Source organism: Capronia epimyces (assembly GCF_000585565.1).
Source record: "Capronia epimyces CBS 606.96 chromosome Unknown aczIQ-supercont1.2, whole genome shotgun sequence".
Taxonomy (NCBI): Eukaryota; Fungi; Ascomycota; class Eurotiomycetes; order Chaetothyriales; family Herpotrichiellaceae; genus Capronia; species Capronia epimyces.
In genome coordinates, this window is record NW_006912905.1 from 1,167,915 (window position 1) to 1,181,551 (window position 13,637).

Below are 13,637 nucleotides of genomic sequence, written 5' to 3' on the forward strand. Positions count from 1 at the left end.
CTCTCAACATCCTCCTCTCAGTCCACCTTCACAGGACTGCTTCTCTTTACGAAGACTTCAGCGATCTGTTGCTTCGACTCTCAACATCCTCCTCTTACTGCACGAAGACTTCGGAGATCTGTTGCTTCGATTATCATACCCTTCTCCTCTTGTACGAAGACTTCAGAGATCTGTTGCTTCGACTCATATCCTCCTCTTAGTCCGCCTTGACAGGACTGCCTCTTTGCACGAAGACTTCAGCAATCTGTTGCTTCGACTCTCACATCCTCCTCTCAGTCCATCTTCACAGGATTGGTTCTTTTACGAAGACTTCAGAGATCTGTTGCTTCGACCAGAGCCATTAACTTACTCTTGACTTACGAGTCTGATTCACCAAAACTCTTCATCAAAACACCTCTCATATCCTCCTCTCAGTCACAGTTCATTAGATCGCAAATCTCCACAGACCTTGAGATCTGTGCTGCTTCCTTTGACTCTTATCTTATCAACTCCCAAGACACTCATCTTCCGACTTACGAGTCTGATTCACTATAACTCTTCATTAAAACACCTCTCATATCCTCCTCTCAGTCACCCTTCATTGGATCGCAAATTTGCACAGACCTTGAGATCCGTGCTGCTTCCTTTGACTCTTGTCTTATCAACTCCCAAGACACTCATCTTCCGACTTACGAGTCTCATTCTTCAAAGCTCATCATCCAGACAACTGTCACGTACGTCTTTCTCACCACCGCAAACCTCACTTTCAAACGTCATCATGTTGTACTTCATCATCTCACTCTTCACTCGACTTGTCCATGTCATCATCCACTTCCTTACTATGGAGCAAGAGGAGATCGAGGAATGGATCAACTACCTGGAGAAGCCTATCGGCGATTACTTGTGGTATGAGCTCGACTTGCCGCGGGACCAGCACTGGAAGATATGGGCGGCCATCTACCTGCCCATATCCGGCTACCTGATGTACTCCATCCTCCGATTCGGGAGCCGCGTCTTGGATGACCCCGAAGGGTACTTCGTGGGCATAATTAACTCGACGGTGAATGGACTTTGTTGGTTTGCAACCTCTCTCTGGGCCATTGTCAAGGGCGTGTTCGCGCGCACCATCTTGGTGGGCTATCACCGATGGTGCCAGGGTCCCTGGAGAGGCCTCTGCAACGGCATCGAAGAGGCAGTGGCGAGGCTGCCGGCCCCTGAGCCAGGGTTCGTCCCCGGGGGGTTCCAACAAGACATCAACGAGCAGGAGTTTCGTGTGCTGACCGAACTCCGGGCCAACGACTTGAAAGCCCGCGATGCGGCAGAGGAGAAGAACGCTCGGCTGGTGACTGAGCTGGGCAATCTTCGGGCAGCAGTGGCCTCTCTCGAAAAGAAACTGGAGGAGGCCAACAAGCGCGCAGAGCAGGCCGACAAACGGGCAGACGAGGCCGAATACAACCAGATCTCCTGGGCGGTCGCGCCCCGCAGACAGAAGGCCCGGCCAGGGCGTCTCCCATTCGAGGAGATACTTTCCGCTCCCTCTTCGCCGGACGCGGATGAGGTGGTCACGCCGACCATTCTAGGGCGTCTCCGACGTCTTGAGAAAGAGGCCGAGGAGAAAGACGCCGAGGTCGATGACCTGCTAGAAGAGCTGGCCGAAGCCAGAAAGACTGCGGTGGCAGTCACTGTTCCGGTCCCGATGCCGGTGGTCGTCGACACCACCGAAGTCGGCGTGCAGACGGAGGACCTTCCCCTTCCTGAAAAGGAAGTGGAAGTCTTCTCCCCTGTCTACGCCGACCAGGAGGTTCAGACGGACCTTCCTCTTCCTGAGGAAGTGTCTCCTGTCGCCGAAAAGGCGGCAGCATACGTCGACACCACCGACGCCGGGGTCCAGACAGACCCTGTCCCTGTCCCTGCACCTGCCCCCGCCCCGGTCCCCGTCCCTTCCCCTGTCGCCGCCACAGCCACCATCGAGTACCAGATGCTGGAGGAGGAACTCGAAGCAGCCAAGGCTGCACAGGAGTCCCGCGATGCGGAGGCTCGGTCTTTGAAGGCTGGGCAGGAGGAACTCGACTCGAAAATCCAGTCGATGACTGGTGAGCTGGCCACTGCTCAGAATGCCATTGCCGCCATCAGCCAGGAGCTGACCGAGAGCCGGGCTCGCTTCGGCAGCCTTGAATACGCCTACAACCAAACGGCAGCAACTCTCGGGGCCTGCGACCAGGCGAGACAAGAAGCCGTCGCTCGAGTGGCCGAGCTCCAGGCGGTAAACAACCAGGGCAATGCAGAGTTGGCACAACAGCGGGAAGCGGTGGCCGAGCTCCAAAAGAGCCTTGAAGCCGCGACCCAGAGCCAGCTGCAGTTGGAGGAGAGCTTCCAGACCGGCCGCCAGCAATTCGAGGCGGAGAGACTTCAGTTCGATGAACTGAAGAGGAAGCACGACGAGGAAGTCGCCGAAAAGGTGGCACAAGCCTCTCACGAGGAGAAACTCGTCGTGGCCGGTCGGCAATTGGAAGCCGAGAACAACGCCCTGAAGATGAGGGTGGATGCCCTGGAATGGTCCGGGAAGAAGCTTGCAGGGGAGTTGCGCGATGCGCAGGCGGCGTCCGCCACCAAGGACGAGGAAATCCGCCGACTGAGAGAGCAAGCGGGCCAGACCGGGGCAGGGGCCATGGACGTGGACAAGTCGTCGAAGAACGTGCTGGCAGCGGCGGCTCTCCCCCAGACTCCGGCAGGCAAGGCTATGGGCTCGTCGCCATCGTCACGAGCCTCCAGCGCCGGAGGAGCAACACCCAAGCTGGGAGAGTCGCCGCTCATATCGCGACCCCGACCGTCGCCCATCAGCAGGGGCGTGATCGAGACGTACCAGCACGTGATCGACGACTTGACGCGCAAGAACAAGGCGCTGGTGGAGGAGAAGGCGCGGGTGGAGGAGTCGGAGAAGGGGCTGCGGGAGGCGCGCGACGGCCTCGAGGTGGAACTGGCCCTTTTGAAGGAGCTGCACGAGGAGGACGAGCTCGAGGCCCAGGCAGAAATGCGGGCCCAGCTCAACAAACACCGGGCCGAGCTCGGCGACATGGAGTGGCAGCTCCGGACAAAGGAGATCGACCTGACCGTCGCCAGCAACAAGATGGAGGTCGCCAGGATCCAGTACGAGGCCGAGAAGCGCGCCGTGGAGGAGTTGAGGGGCCAGGTTGGGCCAGGGCAGGGGCAGGGTTCGGCCGGGCGGGATCAGCACAGCCCGCGCAAGGGGAAGCGCGTGGCCAGCGAGTCCAGCCTGGTGCTGAAGGAGGCCAAGAAGCCCATGGTGGAGGAGAAGGGCGAGGAGGCCGAGCGCGATGCGCAATGGGCCCTGGTGGTGGCGGCAGAGGAGGAGGAGGAGGAGGAGGTCTCGGAGGAGGAATAGGGCGATGCCCTGAGACGGCGGTAGTGGGATCAGAGCGATGCTCTTGGTGGGAGGAGGAGGGAGGAGGGACACGACACGACACGACACGACACGACACGACACGACACGACACGACACGACATGATAGAAGGGGGGCACCTGGGAGCTTTGTTTGTTTGCTTTTTTTCTTTCCTCGTCAACAGCTTGCTATCAAAAGGCAAAGGGCTCCAGGCGAGATCGATGCATTGATGTTCGATTCAAATCCAAAAGTTCTGCTTCCATCCATCCAGATTCGAGTTCCAAATGGCATTCTTTCTTACTGCATGCACACTATCTCGTTGTTCTTGTTCTGTCGAGTATCATGATCCATCTATTCTCTTCTCTTCGTATTGCAACTTCAATACTCAATACTCAATACTGTCAAACTTAGACACTATTAGTACTTAGGCGTTCCCAGCCTTGCCTTAGCCCTTGCTCTTTAATCAGGAGGCTTAGGGGCTGGTGTAGGTAAAGGCACACCTACAGTATATATGTAGTCTGGGCTTCCCCATACTGTACCCCTTTGATAGCGAATATGGAACTTTTCAACCTTTGACAAATACGTGGGTGGATTCCGGATCGTTGCTACAGCGTTCCACGCACAATCTCTGCATTTCTTTACGACATCTACCACCACACCATCTCTGCGCTTCCTTGCAAGACCTGCCTGACTTGGTCATCCCTGCATTTCCTTGCGAGATCTGCTCGACTTCATCCCCACGTGACAACTATTCTCCGTTCTTGACTCTCTCCAGATTGAGGGCGGCGCTGACGTAGGCCAGATGGCTGAATGCCTGCGGGGTGTTGCCGAGCTGCTCGCCGCTGACGGAAATCTCCTCGCTCAGCATGCCGACGTGGTTGCGGAAGTTGGTAACTGTTTCAAACATGGTGTTGGCCACGTCGAGGTACTGCTTCGAATACTTGCCGGCCCGGACCAGCGCTTCGACCAGCCAGAGCGTACACATGACGAATGTTCCTTCGCGGCCGCCGACGCCTGTGGAGAGCATGAATGTGTCAGTAGATGGGACCGGGCCATTCCGGAAGCAGATCAAGAATGAAGTGGGTGGAAGGAAGAGGACATACCATCGTCGGTTTTGGTGTGGTCATAGCGAAAGACAAAGCCCGCCGAGGTCAGGCCGCCTTTCTCCGGCGTGCGTAAGATGCGGTCCAGAGTGCCGACGAACTGCGGGTCGTTGGGCGACATGAAAAACACCAGCGGGGCAACCAGCACGGCCGAGTCGAGCGTGGTGTTGGACTCGTAACTCTGCACGAAGCAGTTCAGGTCGTAGTTGAAGCCCTTCTCCATCACCTGCTCGTAAATCACGTCGCGGGTCTGGAGCCACTGGTTGCGGTTCGGGCAGGGGAAGTTGCGTTTCTCCGCCAGCCGCAGCGCTCGGTCGACGGCGACCCAGAGCAGCATCTTCGAGTATGTAAAATGCTGCTTCTGCCCGCGCACTTCCCAGATGGACATGTCGGGCTGGTCCCACACACGGCACACAAAGTCGGTCAGGTAGCGGATGTCCAGCCACTGCGCGTACGAGATGGGCTTGCCGTGCTTGTTGAACAGGTAGACCGAGTCCATCAGCTCGCCATAGATGTCGAGCTGGACGTGGTCCGTGGCGGCGTTGCCGATGCGTACGGGCGTGCTGTCCTGATATCCCGACAGGTGGTCGAGGGTGAGCTCGGGGAGCGACGTGTCGCCGTCGATGTTGAACATCAATGGAAGGTGGTGGATTGCGTCTGATGACTCGGCCACCTTGCGCCATTCGGCGATGCGCGCGAAGATGAAGTTGATGTACGCCTCTGCTTCGGCAGAGAAACCCATCTTCAGAAAGACGTAGATGGTGAAGCTGGAGTCGCGCACCCATGAGTAGCGGTAGTCCCAGTTTCGGGGTCCGCCGATGGCTTCGGGCAGCGAGAATGTCGGAGCGGCCACGATGGCGCCGGTAGGGTCGTAGGTCAGCAGCTTCAGGATCAGCATGCTGCGTTCGACCTCCTGCTGGAACCGGCCGGCGTATTTACACGTTCGAATCCACGACGTCCAGAACTTGTACGTCTCGGCCTCCAGGCTCACAACCAGGTCCTGGGTCAGATGCGGAGCAACGTGCTTGTTGCACATGATCATGAAGACCTGCTGTCCTTCCTCGAGCTCGAATCTGGCTCGTAGTTTGACCGTGGTACCATCGGCGGATGCGACGGGCTGGAACATTTTCGGTGGAGCGCTCAGCGGCCGGTCGTGTGTGGAATATGTGGCAAAGAACTCCGGCATCTCCTGGCATTCACTCTCGTTTTCCGGGATCCAAGACAGAGACTGGTGGTGCGTGCCATCTTCGGTCTTGACCTTGGAGGCGCGCATGGCGCCTCTGTCCCGGGCATAGCCAGGCCGCGGGCAGAGTTCAATGTCACAAGACATCCTCCCGCGCACACATTCCAGCTTCCTCACCAGAGTTGAACCACTCCATTTCTCTCGCAGGAGTTTGTTGTACTTGGACAGGGCGAAGAAGTCGGTCACATCGACCACGCCGTCCTCGTCAATCCACTTGGTCTGGAGGATGTTGGAAGACCCGCGGTAGTTTTGCTTGCATACCGTACTGCTTTGCGGACTGATGCTCCAGTGGCCGCCACCGCCTTTGCTTGTGTCCAGGATCCTGCCGAAGATAGACGGAGAATCGAACTTTGGCCAGCACATGAAATCGATACTGCCGTTTTTGCCCACAAGTGCACATGTCCGCATGTCGCCAATGAGCCCATAGTCCTCGATACGGATGGGGACATGTGCCTGAGACATTTCTCCCATGCTGAGCTGTCCAGGCGCAGCAGCGACAGGCAGAGGAGACAGAGGAGACAGTCGAGGTTCAGCAGGAGCTTGTGGGTTGGCCGCGTCTCATAAACTGTTTCATCAACAAACACATCACAGAGCTGACAGGGTTCAGGTCAAGACAAACCGGCGGTGGACAGATGACTAAGGAGGGAATACGAGGGAGGGGAAGGAGGTTCGACCACAGGGATTGGTGCGTGAACCCTTGTGTACTCTATACTCTTTACGAGGCGTCGTCAATCGAAATCGTGGCACAGACAACTACGTACGAGGCTGGAAGCTCGATCGCATTCTGGGCAATCAATATCTCCGTCCAGATATCACCGTATCTCCGAGATCATCTGGCACGTGGCGAGCCTCAGTCACGTGAGCGTGGCCCACCCCGCAAATCTTGAGCGCAGGCGCAGGCGCAGTTTGACGTGGCTACCAACCTATGTACAGTAATCCGCGGTACGGGTATCCATACTCCGTGCTTCGTCCCTACCATCCATACTCTGTCCTCTTACCCCTTCAATTCGTCTAATCTACCTAGCTGAACAAGAAGATCCCGAGACACGCCCGCAGCCTCGATGTACGGAAGTATATTGGACCGTTCTGCTAGCCGGTCGGGCTTGCTGACTCATCCCTCACGATGGTGAATCAGCATGGCTTCCCAAAAAGGACAATGGTCGCAATCTAGCAATCTCGCAATCTCGGGGACTCGCCGCGGAATATGGGCACTCCATTGCACCCCTCAAAGAACGTTGTCCACTTGTTAAGTAATTGTCCATCGACTCAACGGTCTACATGCAGGGGCAATGGGTAGAAGTCAATTTCTCTTTGTGTTACCGACCACGTCTGGGCAGCCCGCGGATCGCAAGACACTGGAGTTAGCAAGGTCTGACGCTCGCTCCCACGCTGCGCGAGTCTCTTACCCTCGATATCCCCGAGCGCAGCGTAGATCGTCTGAGCGCCGCCTCTCCTCTGCTAATAGCTCACCCTCTAACTCCGGACATGAAACCTTTTCCGATGAGAGTCAGGATGGACGGTCCAGCGGAGTTGTGTCCCCCGAGAGCTGCATGAGCGTCGACAGTCAGAGCTCTACGATAGGTGAAAGATGTTCAGACGAGGCTCATGATGCGGGCTCGTTGCCTCTGAAGATGCAACTTGGGCTCCACGGGGTTGAAGAGCCTGCAAAGACGAACATCTCGCAAAAAACGCAGTCCAGACTTGTCAAGTTGCCCAAGCATATCAGCAAGAGTGCTTTGGATCCATTTGTACGTCCGGCACTCGAACTGTCTGTGCCGGATGAGCATTTGTTGCACTTGTGTATGTTGTGCTAGCCATTCGACCAGCCACGACTAACTTGGGCCAGACTTGACCACAATCCCAGACCAGGTATATGGGACAACCACAAGTTCGGTGTCAAGCGTCCTGTACAATGGTTCTATGGGAGTCGTTGCAACAAACCAGATAGTGCTCATGTGGCTGCTACTCGTCATAGAATCCCAGATTGTGAGCTTCCAGCCAACCAGAAAAGATAGACAGTTGTCAATTCTGGTGCGAAGATCACATACCTACAACTTGATGAACAGGAGACTCGGTAACCCAGAGACTTCGTGTCTAGATGACTTTATCCTAGCAGTGGCAATTGCCGGGAGCTGTGAGCGTCGAATGGGAAATTCGCGGGGTGCAGACCATCACATTGCCGCCGTGAAGAAGCTTCTTGACCTTCGTGGCGGACATAAGGCTGTCCGGGAGATCGCTTATCCTACAGGGTTAATGATAGTTAACATACTCGTTGAGAACGACATCCGATGCTTCTTTACCTGTCGGGCGGGTCTCATGCTACAACTCTCCGACCTGGTGCAGAAACTGCTGAAAATCCAGACCTGGAATACCGACATCAGATCCCGCAGCAATCACACTTCGTTGAAAGAGCTGCGTCACCACGATAGATCAGATATCATGGCTGAGCGAGATGTGCTCGTCACCAATTACTCCAGCAGACGGTCAAGAGCCTTTGATAAACGGTCGGCCTTGTTTCACTATGTGGCCATTCCGCCGGAAGAATTGGAAGAAGACCAATGTCGATTTTACCTGGGCATTCTTTTTGCCATCAACACTACACTATGGGCCTTTCGTGACAGCGAGAATACCAGTATCGCATATCTGCAAGGGTTGACGAACGCGGTCGAGCTGAGCGCACCCGCCAATTTTGTCCTTCGAGCAGGCGGGTCTAAGCTTCCATCCTTGTTGATGCTCCTCATGATAGCTCATCATGCGGTTGCAAGAGAGGAACGGAATTCGTCCACAAACACAGTGTTCGAAGTGGAAAAGGTCTTCGAGTTTGTCAACATGATCATGATGGCAAGTTCGGAGTCGAGGAGATCAATTCTGACTGCCATGTCTTCCTGGCTGACTGCCGGAATCAGCAGTTTGGAAGACCTCTGCTACCTCAGCCCAACAAGACTCCACCTCCTAGAAGAGGAAGTGGAGGATCAATGGTTGTCAGACCACAAGGTCCAACTTGGAGCCCGATCAGATGTCTGGCCATAATGTCCTCTGTCGATGAAATGATGGCGAAAGGCCGCCGGGTTAGGCCACGTTGGCGCAGCACCCACTTATCCGTTCCGCTCTTGATACCATGCACATCTTTCGGCAGTCCTCGGTTCTGGTCCTCTATGAGCCTCGCCATCAAAAATTCTTCAATGTCTCGTCACGCCTCCGTATGTGGCGGCCGGGATCCTGGTATGCACTGAGGACTGGCTTGGGGACACCTGCAGAACCGAGCGCCGATTCTGCTCTTGAACGGCATTTTGAGTCATGACATATTCGAGCACATGCAGGAAACACATGTAAGTCACCACGTTACCCTCCGAAAAGCGGGTTTCCATAGATACGCTGACAGGCCAATTAGTAGAGGTGTTTTCCTCGCAGTTTGGACGCAAGTTCCAACATACCTTGTACCATAGTCTATCAAACGCCAATGGTGACTACGACTGGCTGTCAAGCAAATCAAATCCGGGGTTACTGAAAGCGAGCTTTGTGCAATGCCACATTCGTCGGGCTTGGTGGTATTCGACTTTATACCATCTGAGACATACAAACGAGTGGCCCGTAGAATGCAGCTCGAATGCAAGCCACAATAGCAGCGACCTAGACACCATCCCTACTAGATCAGTCATATCCTTGTAGATACGTTGTTTAGGTGACGTTCGAGGAGGCGCATAGGGCGGCATCGGCTTCGGCCCAAAGAGGCCGAAGACTGATTGACAGCGCGGTGACGGCTTGGAAGGCCGAATGAGGCCTTAGGAGCCTCTCACAAGCCCCTGTTTACTACCAGAACAGCATCAACAGACACCGCAGCATCTTCGCTTTCCCACCCTCGCCCTCTTGAAGCCACAGAGTCCGCCAGTATCTCTTTCACCGTGTCCGCCTCGTTCCTCTGTAATTTATACAGGACTCTCACGGTCACTGCCTCCAATGACCTCCTGACCCTCCCCACCGCTCACCTTCCCCTTCCATGGACACGACCCTGGATCCCGATCGCGTCCCACGACCTGCTTCGGTTGCCCCCGGCTCTGCAGGAGAAGAGAGTTCGGTCTACATCAATCCTCGTCGCAAGTACAGACGCCGAGGTACGGGCTCCGTCTCCGAGACAAAAAACGGCGGCTCAGAAGATGAGGCAGGCTCTTCCATGTCGGAATCAGAAGAACACGAACTCGGCGCGCTGGATTCCGACGTGGGTGCAGATGACGATGCAGAGACCGGCTTGAACAAACACGACAGACTGAAATATGTCAAGCGGAAGAGGCGGTCTCATGGTCTGGACGCCCGAATCGCAGGCACCACAGGCATTTCCAAGGACGAAGCCGACCAAGCAGACAAATTCGTCCTGCGCAATCTGGCCGTCAACGCCGTCCTCATTGCCTCTTGGTATTTCTTCTCTTTGTCAATATCGATCGTGAGTCCCCAAACCTCGCCGCGCACCGTCGGTTGTGGCGTCAGACTGACTTCCTGGAACAGTACAACAAGATGATGTTTTCCTCCGAGCACCTTGACTTCCACTTCCCGCTGTTCGCTACCTCACTCCATATGCTGGTCCAGTTTGCCCTGGCGTCTACCGTTCTTCTCATCTTCCCTTCGTTCCGACCGTCACAACCACAGCTTCCAGCATACGGAAACGAATCGCGGTCTTTGAAGCCTCTGGTCACGCCGTTATTCTATGTGACCCGGTTGATCCCTACCGGGACCACGACCTCGCTTGATATTGGCCTGGGCAATACTTCTCTACGCTACATCACCTTAACCTTCTACACCATGTGTAAATCCTCGGTCCTCATTTTCGTCCTGATATTCGCCTTTCTCTTCCGGCTCGAGAAGCCGTCGCTCAAACTTGTTTTCATTATCCTGACTATGACCCTGGGAGTCCTCATGATGGCTGCCGGCGAGACAGCATTCAATGCCCTGGGATTCACCCTGGCCATGTCTGCCTCGTTCTTCTCGGGCTTTCGGTGGGCTGTGACGCAGATCCTTCTTCTCCGACATCCCGCAACGTCGAACCCGTTCGCGACCCTTTTCTTCCTGGCGCCAATCATGTTCATCAGCCTATTCTTAATTGCCTGTGTGTCGGAAACACCATCGGCGGTTGTCACGGGGGTTCAGCTGCTGATCAACACTTACGGCCTCGTCAAGTCGCTCCTCCTCCTCATAGTTCCCGGCTGCTTGGCATTTTGTATGATAGCCAGCGAGTTCAGCCTACTCCAACGAACCAGCGTGGTCACGCTCAGTATCTGTGGCATTTTCAAAGAGGTTGTCACCATAAGTGCGGCGGGGATCGTGTTCCACGACAAATTGTCCCTGGTTAACATCACTGGCTTGATTGTCACCATCATCAGTATTGCCAGCTACAACTATCTAAAAATCGTCAAGATGAGAGAAGACGCCCGAGAGAAATTGAGGAAGCGCGACGACGCTCTGTATGACGAAGGGGAGAACGAGGATACCGACTCGGTCAACCCCCGAACACAAGAGGTGGAAGCTACCAATTCTGATAGAATGCCGTTGATGCGGGACCAGGAAAGCCGGCCGGCGGGCTGAGAGGATTTTGGGGGTCGGGTCTAGACCATTTGTCTGTTTGGGCTGCGAAGCCTTGGGTTGATGGCGTTCTGCGGTGTGCCCATTATAGCGAAGGGAAGATAAGCAGTATGATTATGCTTCACCCTTGAGGGCGGAAAATCGTTTGGCTAGGCTACGGGAAAGAATACGGACTAGACTTGTCAACATCAGCTGTCAATAGATGTATCCGTACATGACATGTAGACTGTCTATGCAAGGACATATTGCTTGCGCTCTACCTTGACTAGAGGGACTTGATTGTAAACCCAATACATGTACGGAGTATACAGTACCGAAGCTACCTTACGTAAGTGTCTTGATGCACCAAGTAAGGTAGTGGTGGAAGTGGTGGCATGGTGGTAGGATACGTAGCAAAAGCAAAAGCAAAAGCAGAAAGAGAAGAAACCAAAACCATCCGCAGAGTAGACCATTGATCAATCAACTAATAAGGAGTTGAGCGTGAAGAGCACAGCGAGGCTATGAAGAGCAAGGGGCTAAGGGGCAGAAAGCCCCATGGGGAGACAGAAGAACCCGAGAGCATCAAAGACGAGGCTGGGCTGCTGAACAGTTCTCGTTCCTGGATATTGGACTTGGTCTACATACCAAAGCCAGAATGAGCGCGTACCGCCATCAACACTCATGTTGGCAAGAGGCTTCGGGCCTTGCGTCAGAGGCGATGAATCGCACCTCATCTGGTACAGTCAATCGGATCCACACTCAAATCGGCATAGCTTCGAAGTCCGGTACATAACAGAGACCTAAGAGCCTGATAACTGAGGCCTCAAACCTTCGGATTCGGCCTGCTGATTCATATCCTAGTGCAGCTTCCAACCATGGGCTCCGTAATGTCATGGAGTGACCATTTTGGTTCCGATCTGCTCGTCCCCAGCTGTTAGTCCTGCAAGCGACTTTTCGCCGCTCATCCTTAGCATAGGCGGATTACCATTTTCAGTTCTTCCAAGGATCTGAAACTGGCCTTCCGTAGTTTAGCCACCCTTTTTGGCACCCGCAGTCAGACCTCCTTTACTAGCCGAGCTGTCAGATAGCTTCCCATCAATCAAGCCTTTGGATATCCTCAGCGTGATCTTTTGTCGCTCCATGTCGACCACCTTTTTCATCCGCTCAAGGTCCCCGCGGCGGCCCTCGACGAATTTGACATTCACAGCACCATATGGCTTTTCGATCAAGTATGTGTCTGAGATGAGCATCATATTGCCAGTCCAACGAGCCGGATGTGTTCGAGACAAGGCTTCAAAAAGTGCTTGATCAGTCGGGGTAGTGCCTTTGGGACCAATCCGTGCTTGCGCCGCTTGCTGGGCGGATAGATTTCTGGCGAGACGGGATTGGACAGCATGTATGTCGATCAAATTCAGGGCTGGGTTGGTTGGATATTCACTTGGTTGCTGGGGAATGGAGAGGAGTTGAAAGCTGCTGATTTGCGAAATAGGAATGATCCGATACGCGCCTGCTGGAGCAACTAGAGAGGTGGAGTTGATTGTAGTTGGCGCCGTGGCGCTGAGGTTGAGGACGACGAGATTGCTCAGGGGATCGGCCGTGTAGACTGTGCCCTCCACGGTGGTCTGGTTTGGACCGACGGTGGTGACGCGGACACTGTGATCTGTGTAAGCCATCATGCACGCAAGGCGTTGGGCATCACTTCTTGTAGCAGTCGTACCGGCTTCCAATAGCTTGTTGTAGACCGACGTCTAAGGAGACAGACGACGCAGTTGGCTGTGCGGGCTCGGCCTTGGGTAAGGCAATCGGGACTCTTCCTCCTGCATTCTGGCGTTTTGTATCAGATGCCATCCTCATGCAAGAAGAGACTCTCAACCAGGCGCTGCAACACTCTCACGTCTGCCCGTCGTCGGATCTGATCGTGGAGTTGTGGAGTGGCACCACAAACACAGGGCAGTATCAACCTGCGCTGGGCCACAAGACCGGTTTAATGCAAACCCCCAAGATCACACTGGTATACGCCAGGCGCCAAATGACAATGCTTCAAGGACGTGCCAGCGGCAAAGGAGAGCGAGGTGAAAGAGACACTCCTGGGTGGACAGTTTTAGGAGGAGTCGAAGTCGCAGGACAATTTCACGGAAACTCTAGAGACGGGGAAGAAGGCGGACTCTTCCTAATTGGGCGGTCGGAGAGCAGGTATCACCGAGCCCCGGAGACTGCACCTCTGCCACTCTGCTACTCTGCAAAAAGACCAAAACATGGACTAGTATCCGTCCTCCGTACACTACGCGATGGACCGTCTCGATCTGAGCATCGTATTTTATTCTGCCGACCTATCGACATCCAGGCCATGCATACTTCCGA

The 13,637-nt window shown here is 54.8% G+C and overlaps 5 protein-coding genes across 5 annotated transcripts; 3 read left to right on the forward strand and 2 right to left on the reverse strand.

The window, feature by feature from the left end:
* Positions 1–820: 820 nt before the first annotated feature.
* Positions 821–3,382, forward strand: A1O3_02239 (uncharacterized protein; the record flags this gene model as incomplete). The annotated part of the gene is made up of 1 exon (XM_007732382.1): positions 821–3,382. One exon carries the CDS (start codon positions 821–823, stop codon positions 3,380–3,382), a length of 2,562 nt encoding a protein of 853 aa, XP_007730572.1.
* Positions 3,383–4,128: 746 nt separating this feature from the next.
* On the reverse strand, positions 4,129–6,197 carry A1O3_02240 (uncharacterized protein; the record flags this gene model as incomplete). Its single annotated transcript, XM_007732383.1, has 2 exons — positions 4,129–4,394; positions 4,484–6,197. 2 exons carry the CDS (start codon positions 6,195–6,197, stop codon positions 4,129–4,131), a joined length of 1,980 nt encoding a protein of 659 aa, XP_007730573.1.
* Positions 6,198–7,646: 1,449 nt separating this feature from the next.
* On the forward strand, positions 7,647–8,756 carry A1O3_02241 (uncharacterized protein; the record flags this gene model as incomplete). The annotated part of the gene is made up of 1 exon (XM_007732384.1): positions 7,647–8,756. The coding sequence occupies one exon, from the start codon at positions 7,647–7,649 to the stop codon at positions 8,754–8,756; it is 1,110 nt and encodes a 369-aa protein (XP_007730574.1).
* Positions 8,757–9,723: 967 nt separating this feature from the next.
* On the forward strand, positions 9,724–11,300 carry A1O3_02242 (uncharacterized protein; the record flags this gene model as incomplete). The annotated part of the gene is made up of 2 exons (XM_007732385.1): positions 9,724–10,164; positions 10,227–11,300. 2 exons carry the CDS (start codon positions 9,724–9,726, stop codon positions 11,298–11,300), a joined length of 1,515 nt encoding a protein of 504 aa, XP_007730575.1.
* Positions 11,301–12,304: 1,004 nt separating this feature from the next.
* A1O3_02243 (uncharacterized protein) lies at positions 12,305–12,949 on the reverse strand (the record flags this gene model as incomplete). Its single annotated transcript, XM_007732386.1, has 1 exon — positions 12,305–12,949. One exon carries the CDS (start codon positions 12,947–12,949, stop codon positions 12,305–12,307), a length of 645 nt encoding a protein of 214 aa, XP_007730576.1.
* Positions 12,950–13,637: the final 688 nt, after the last annotated feature.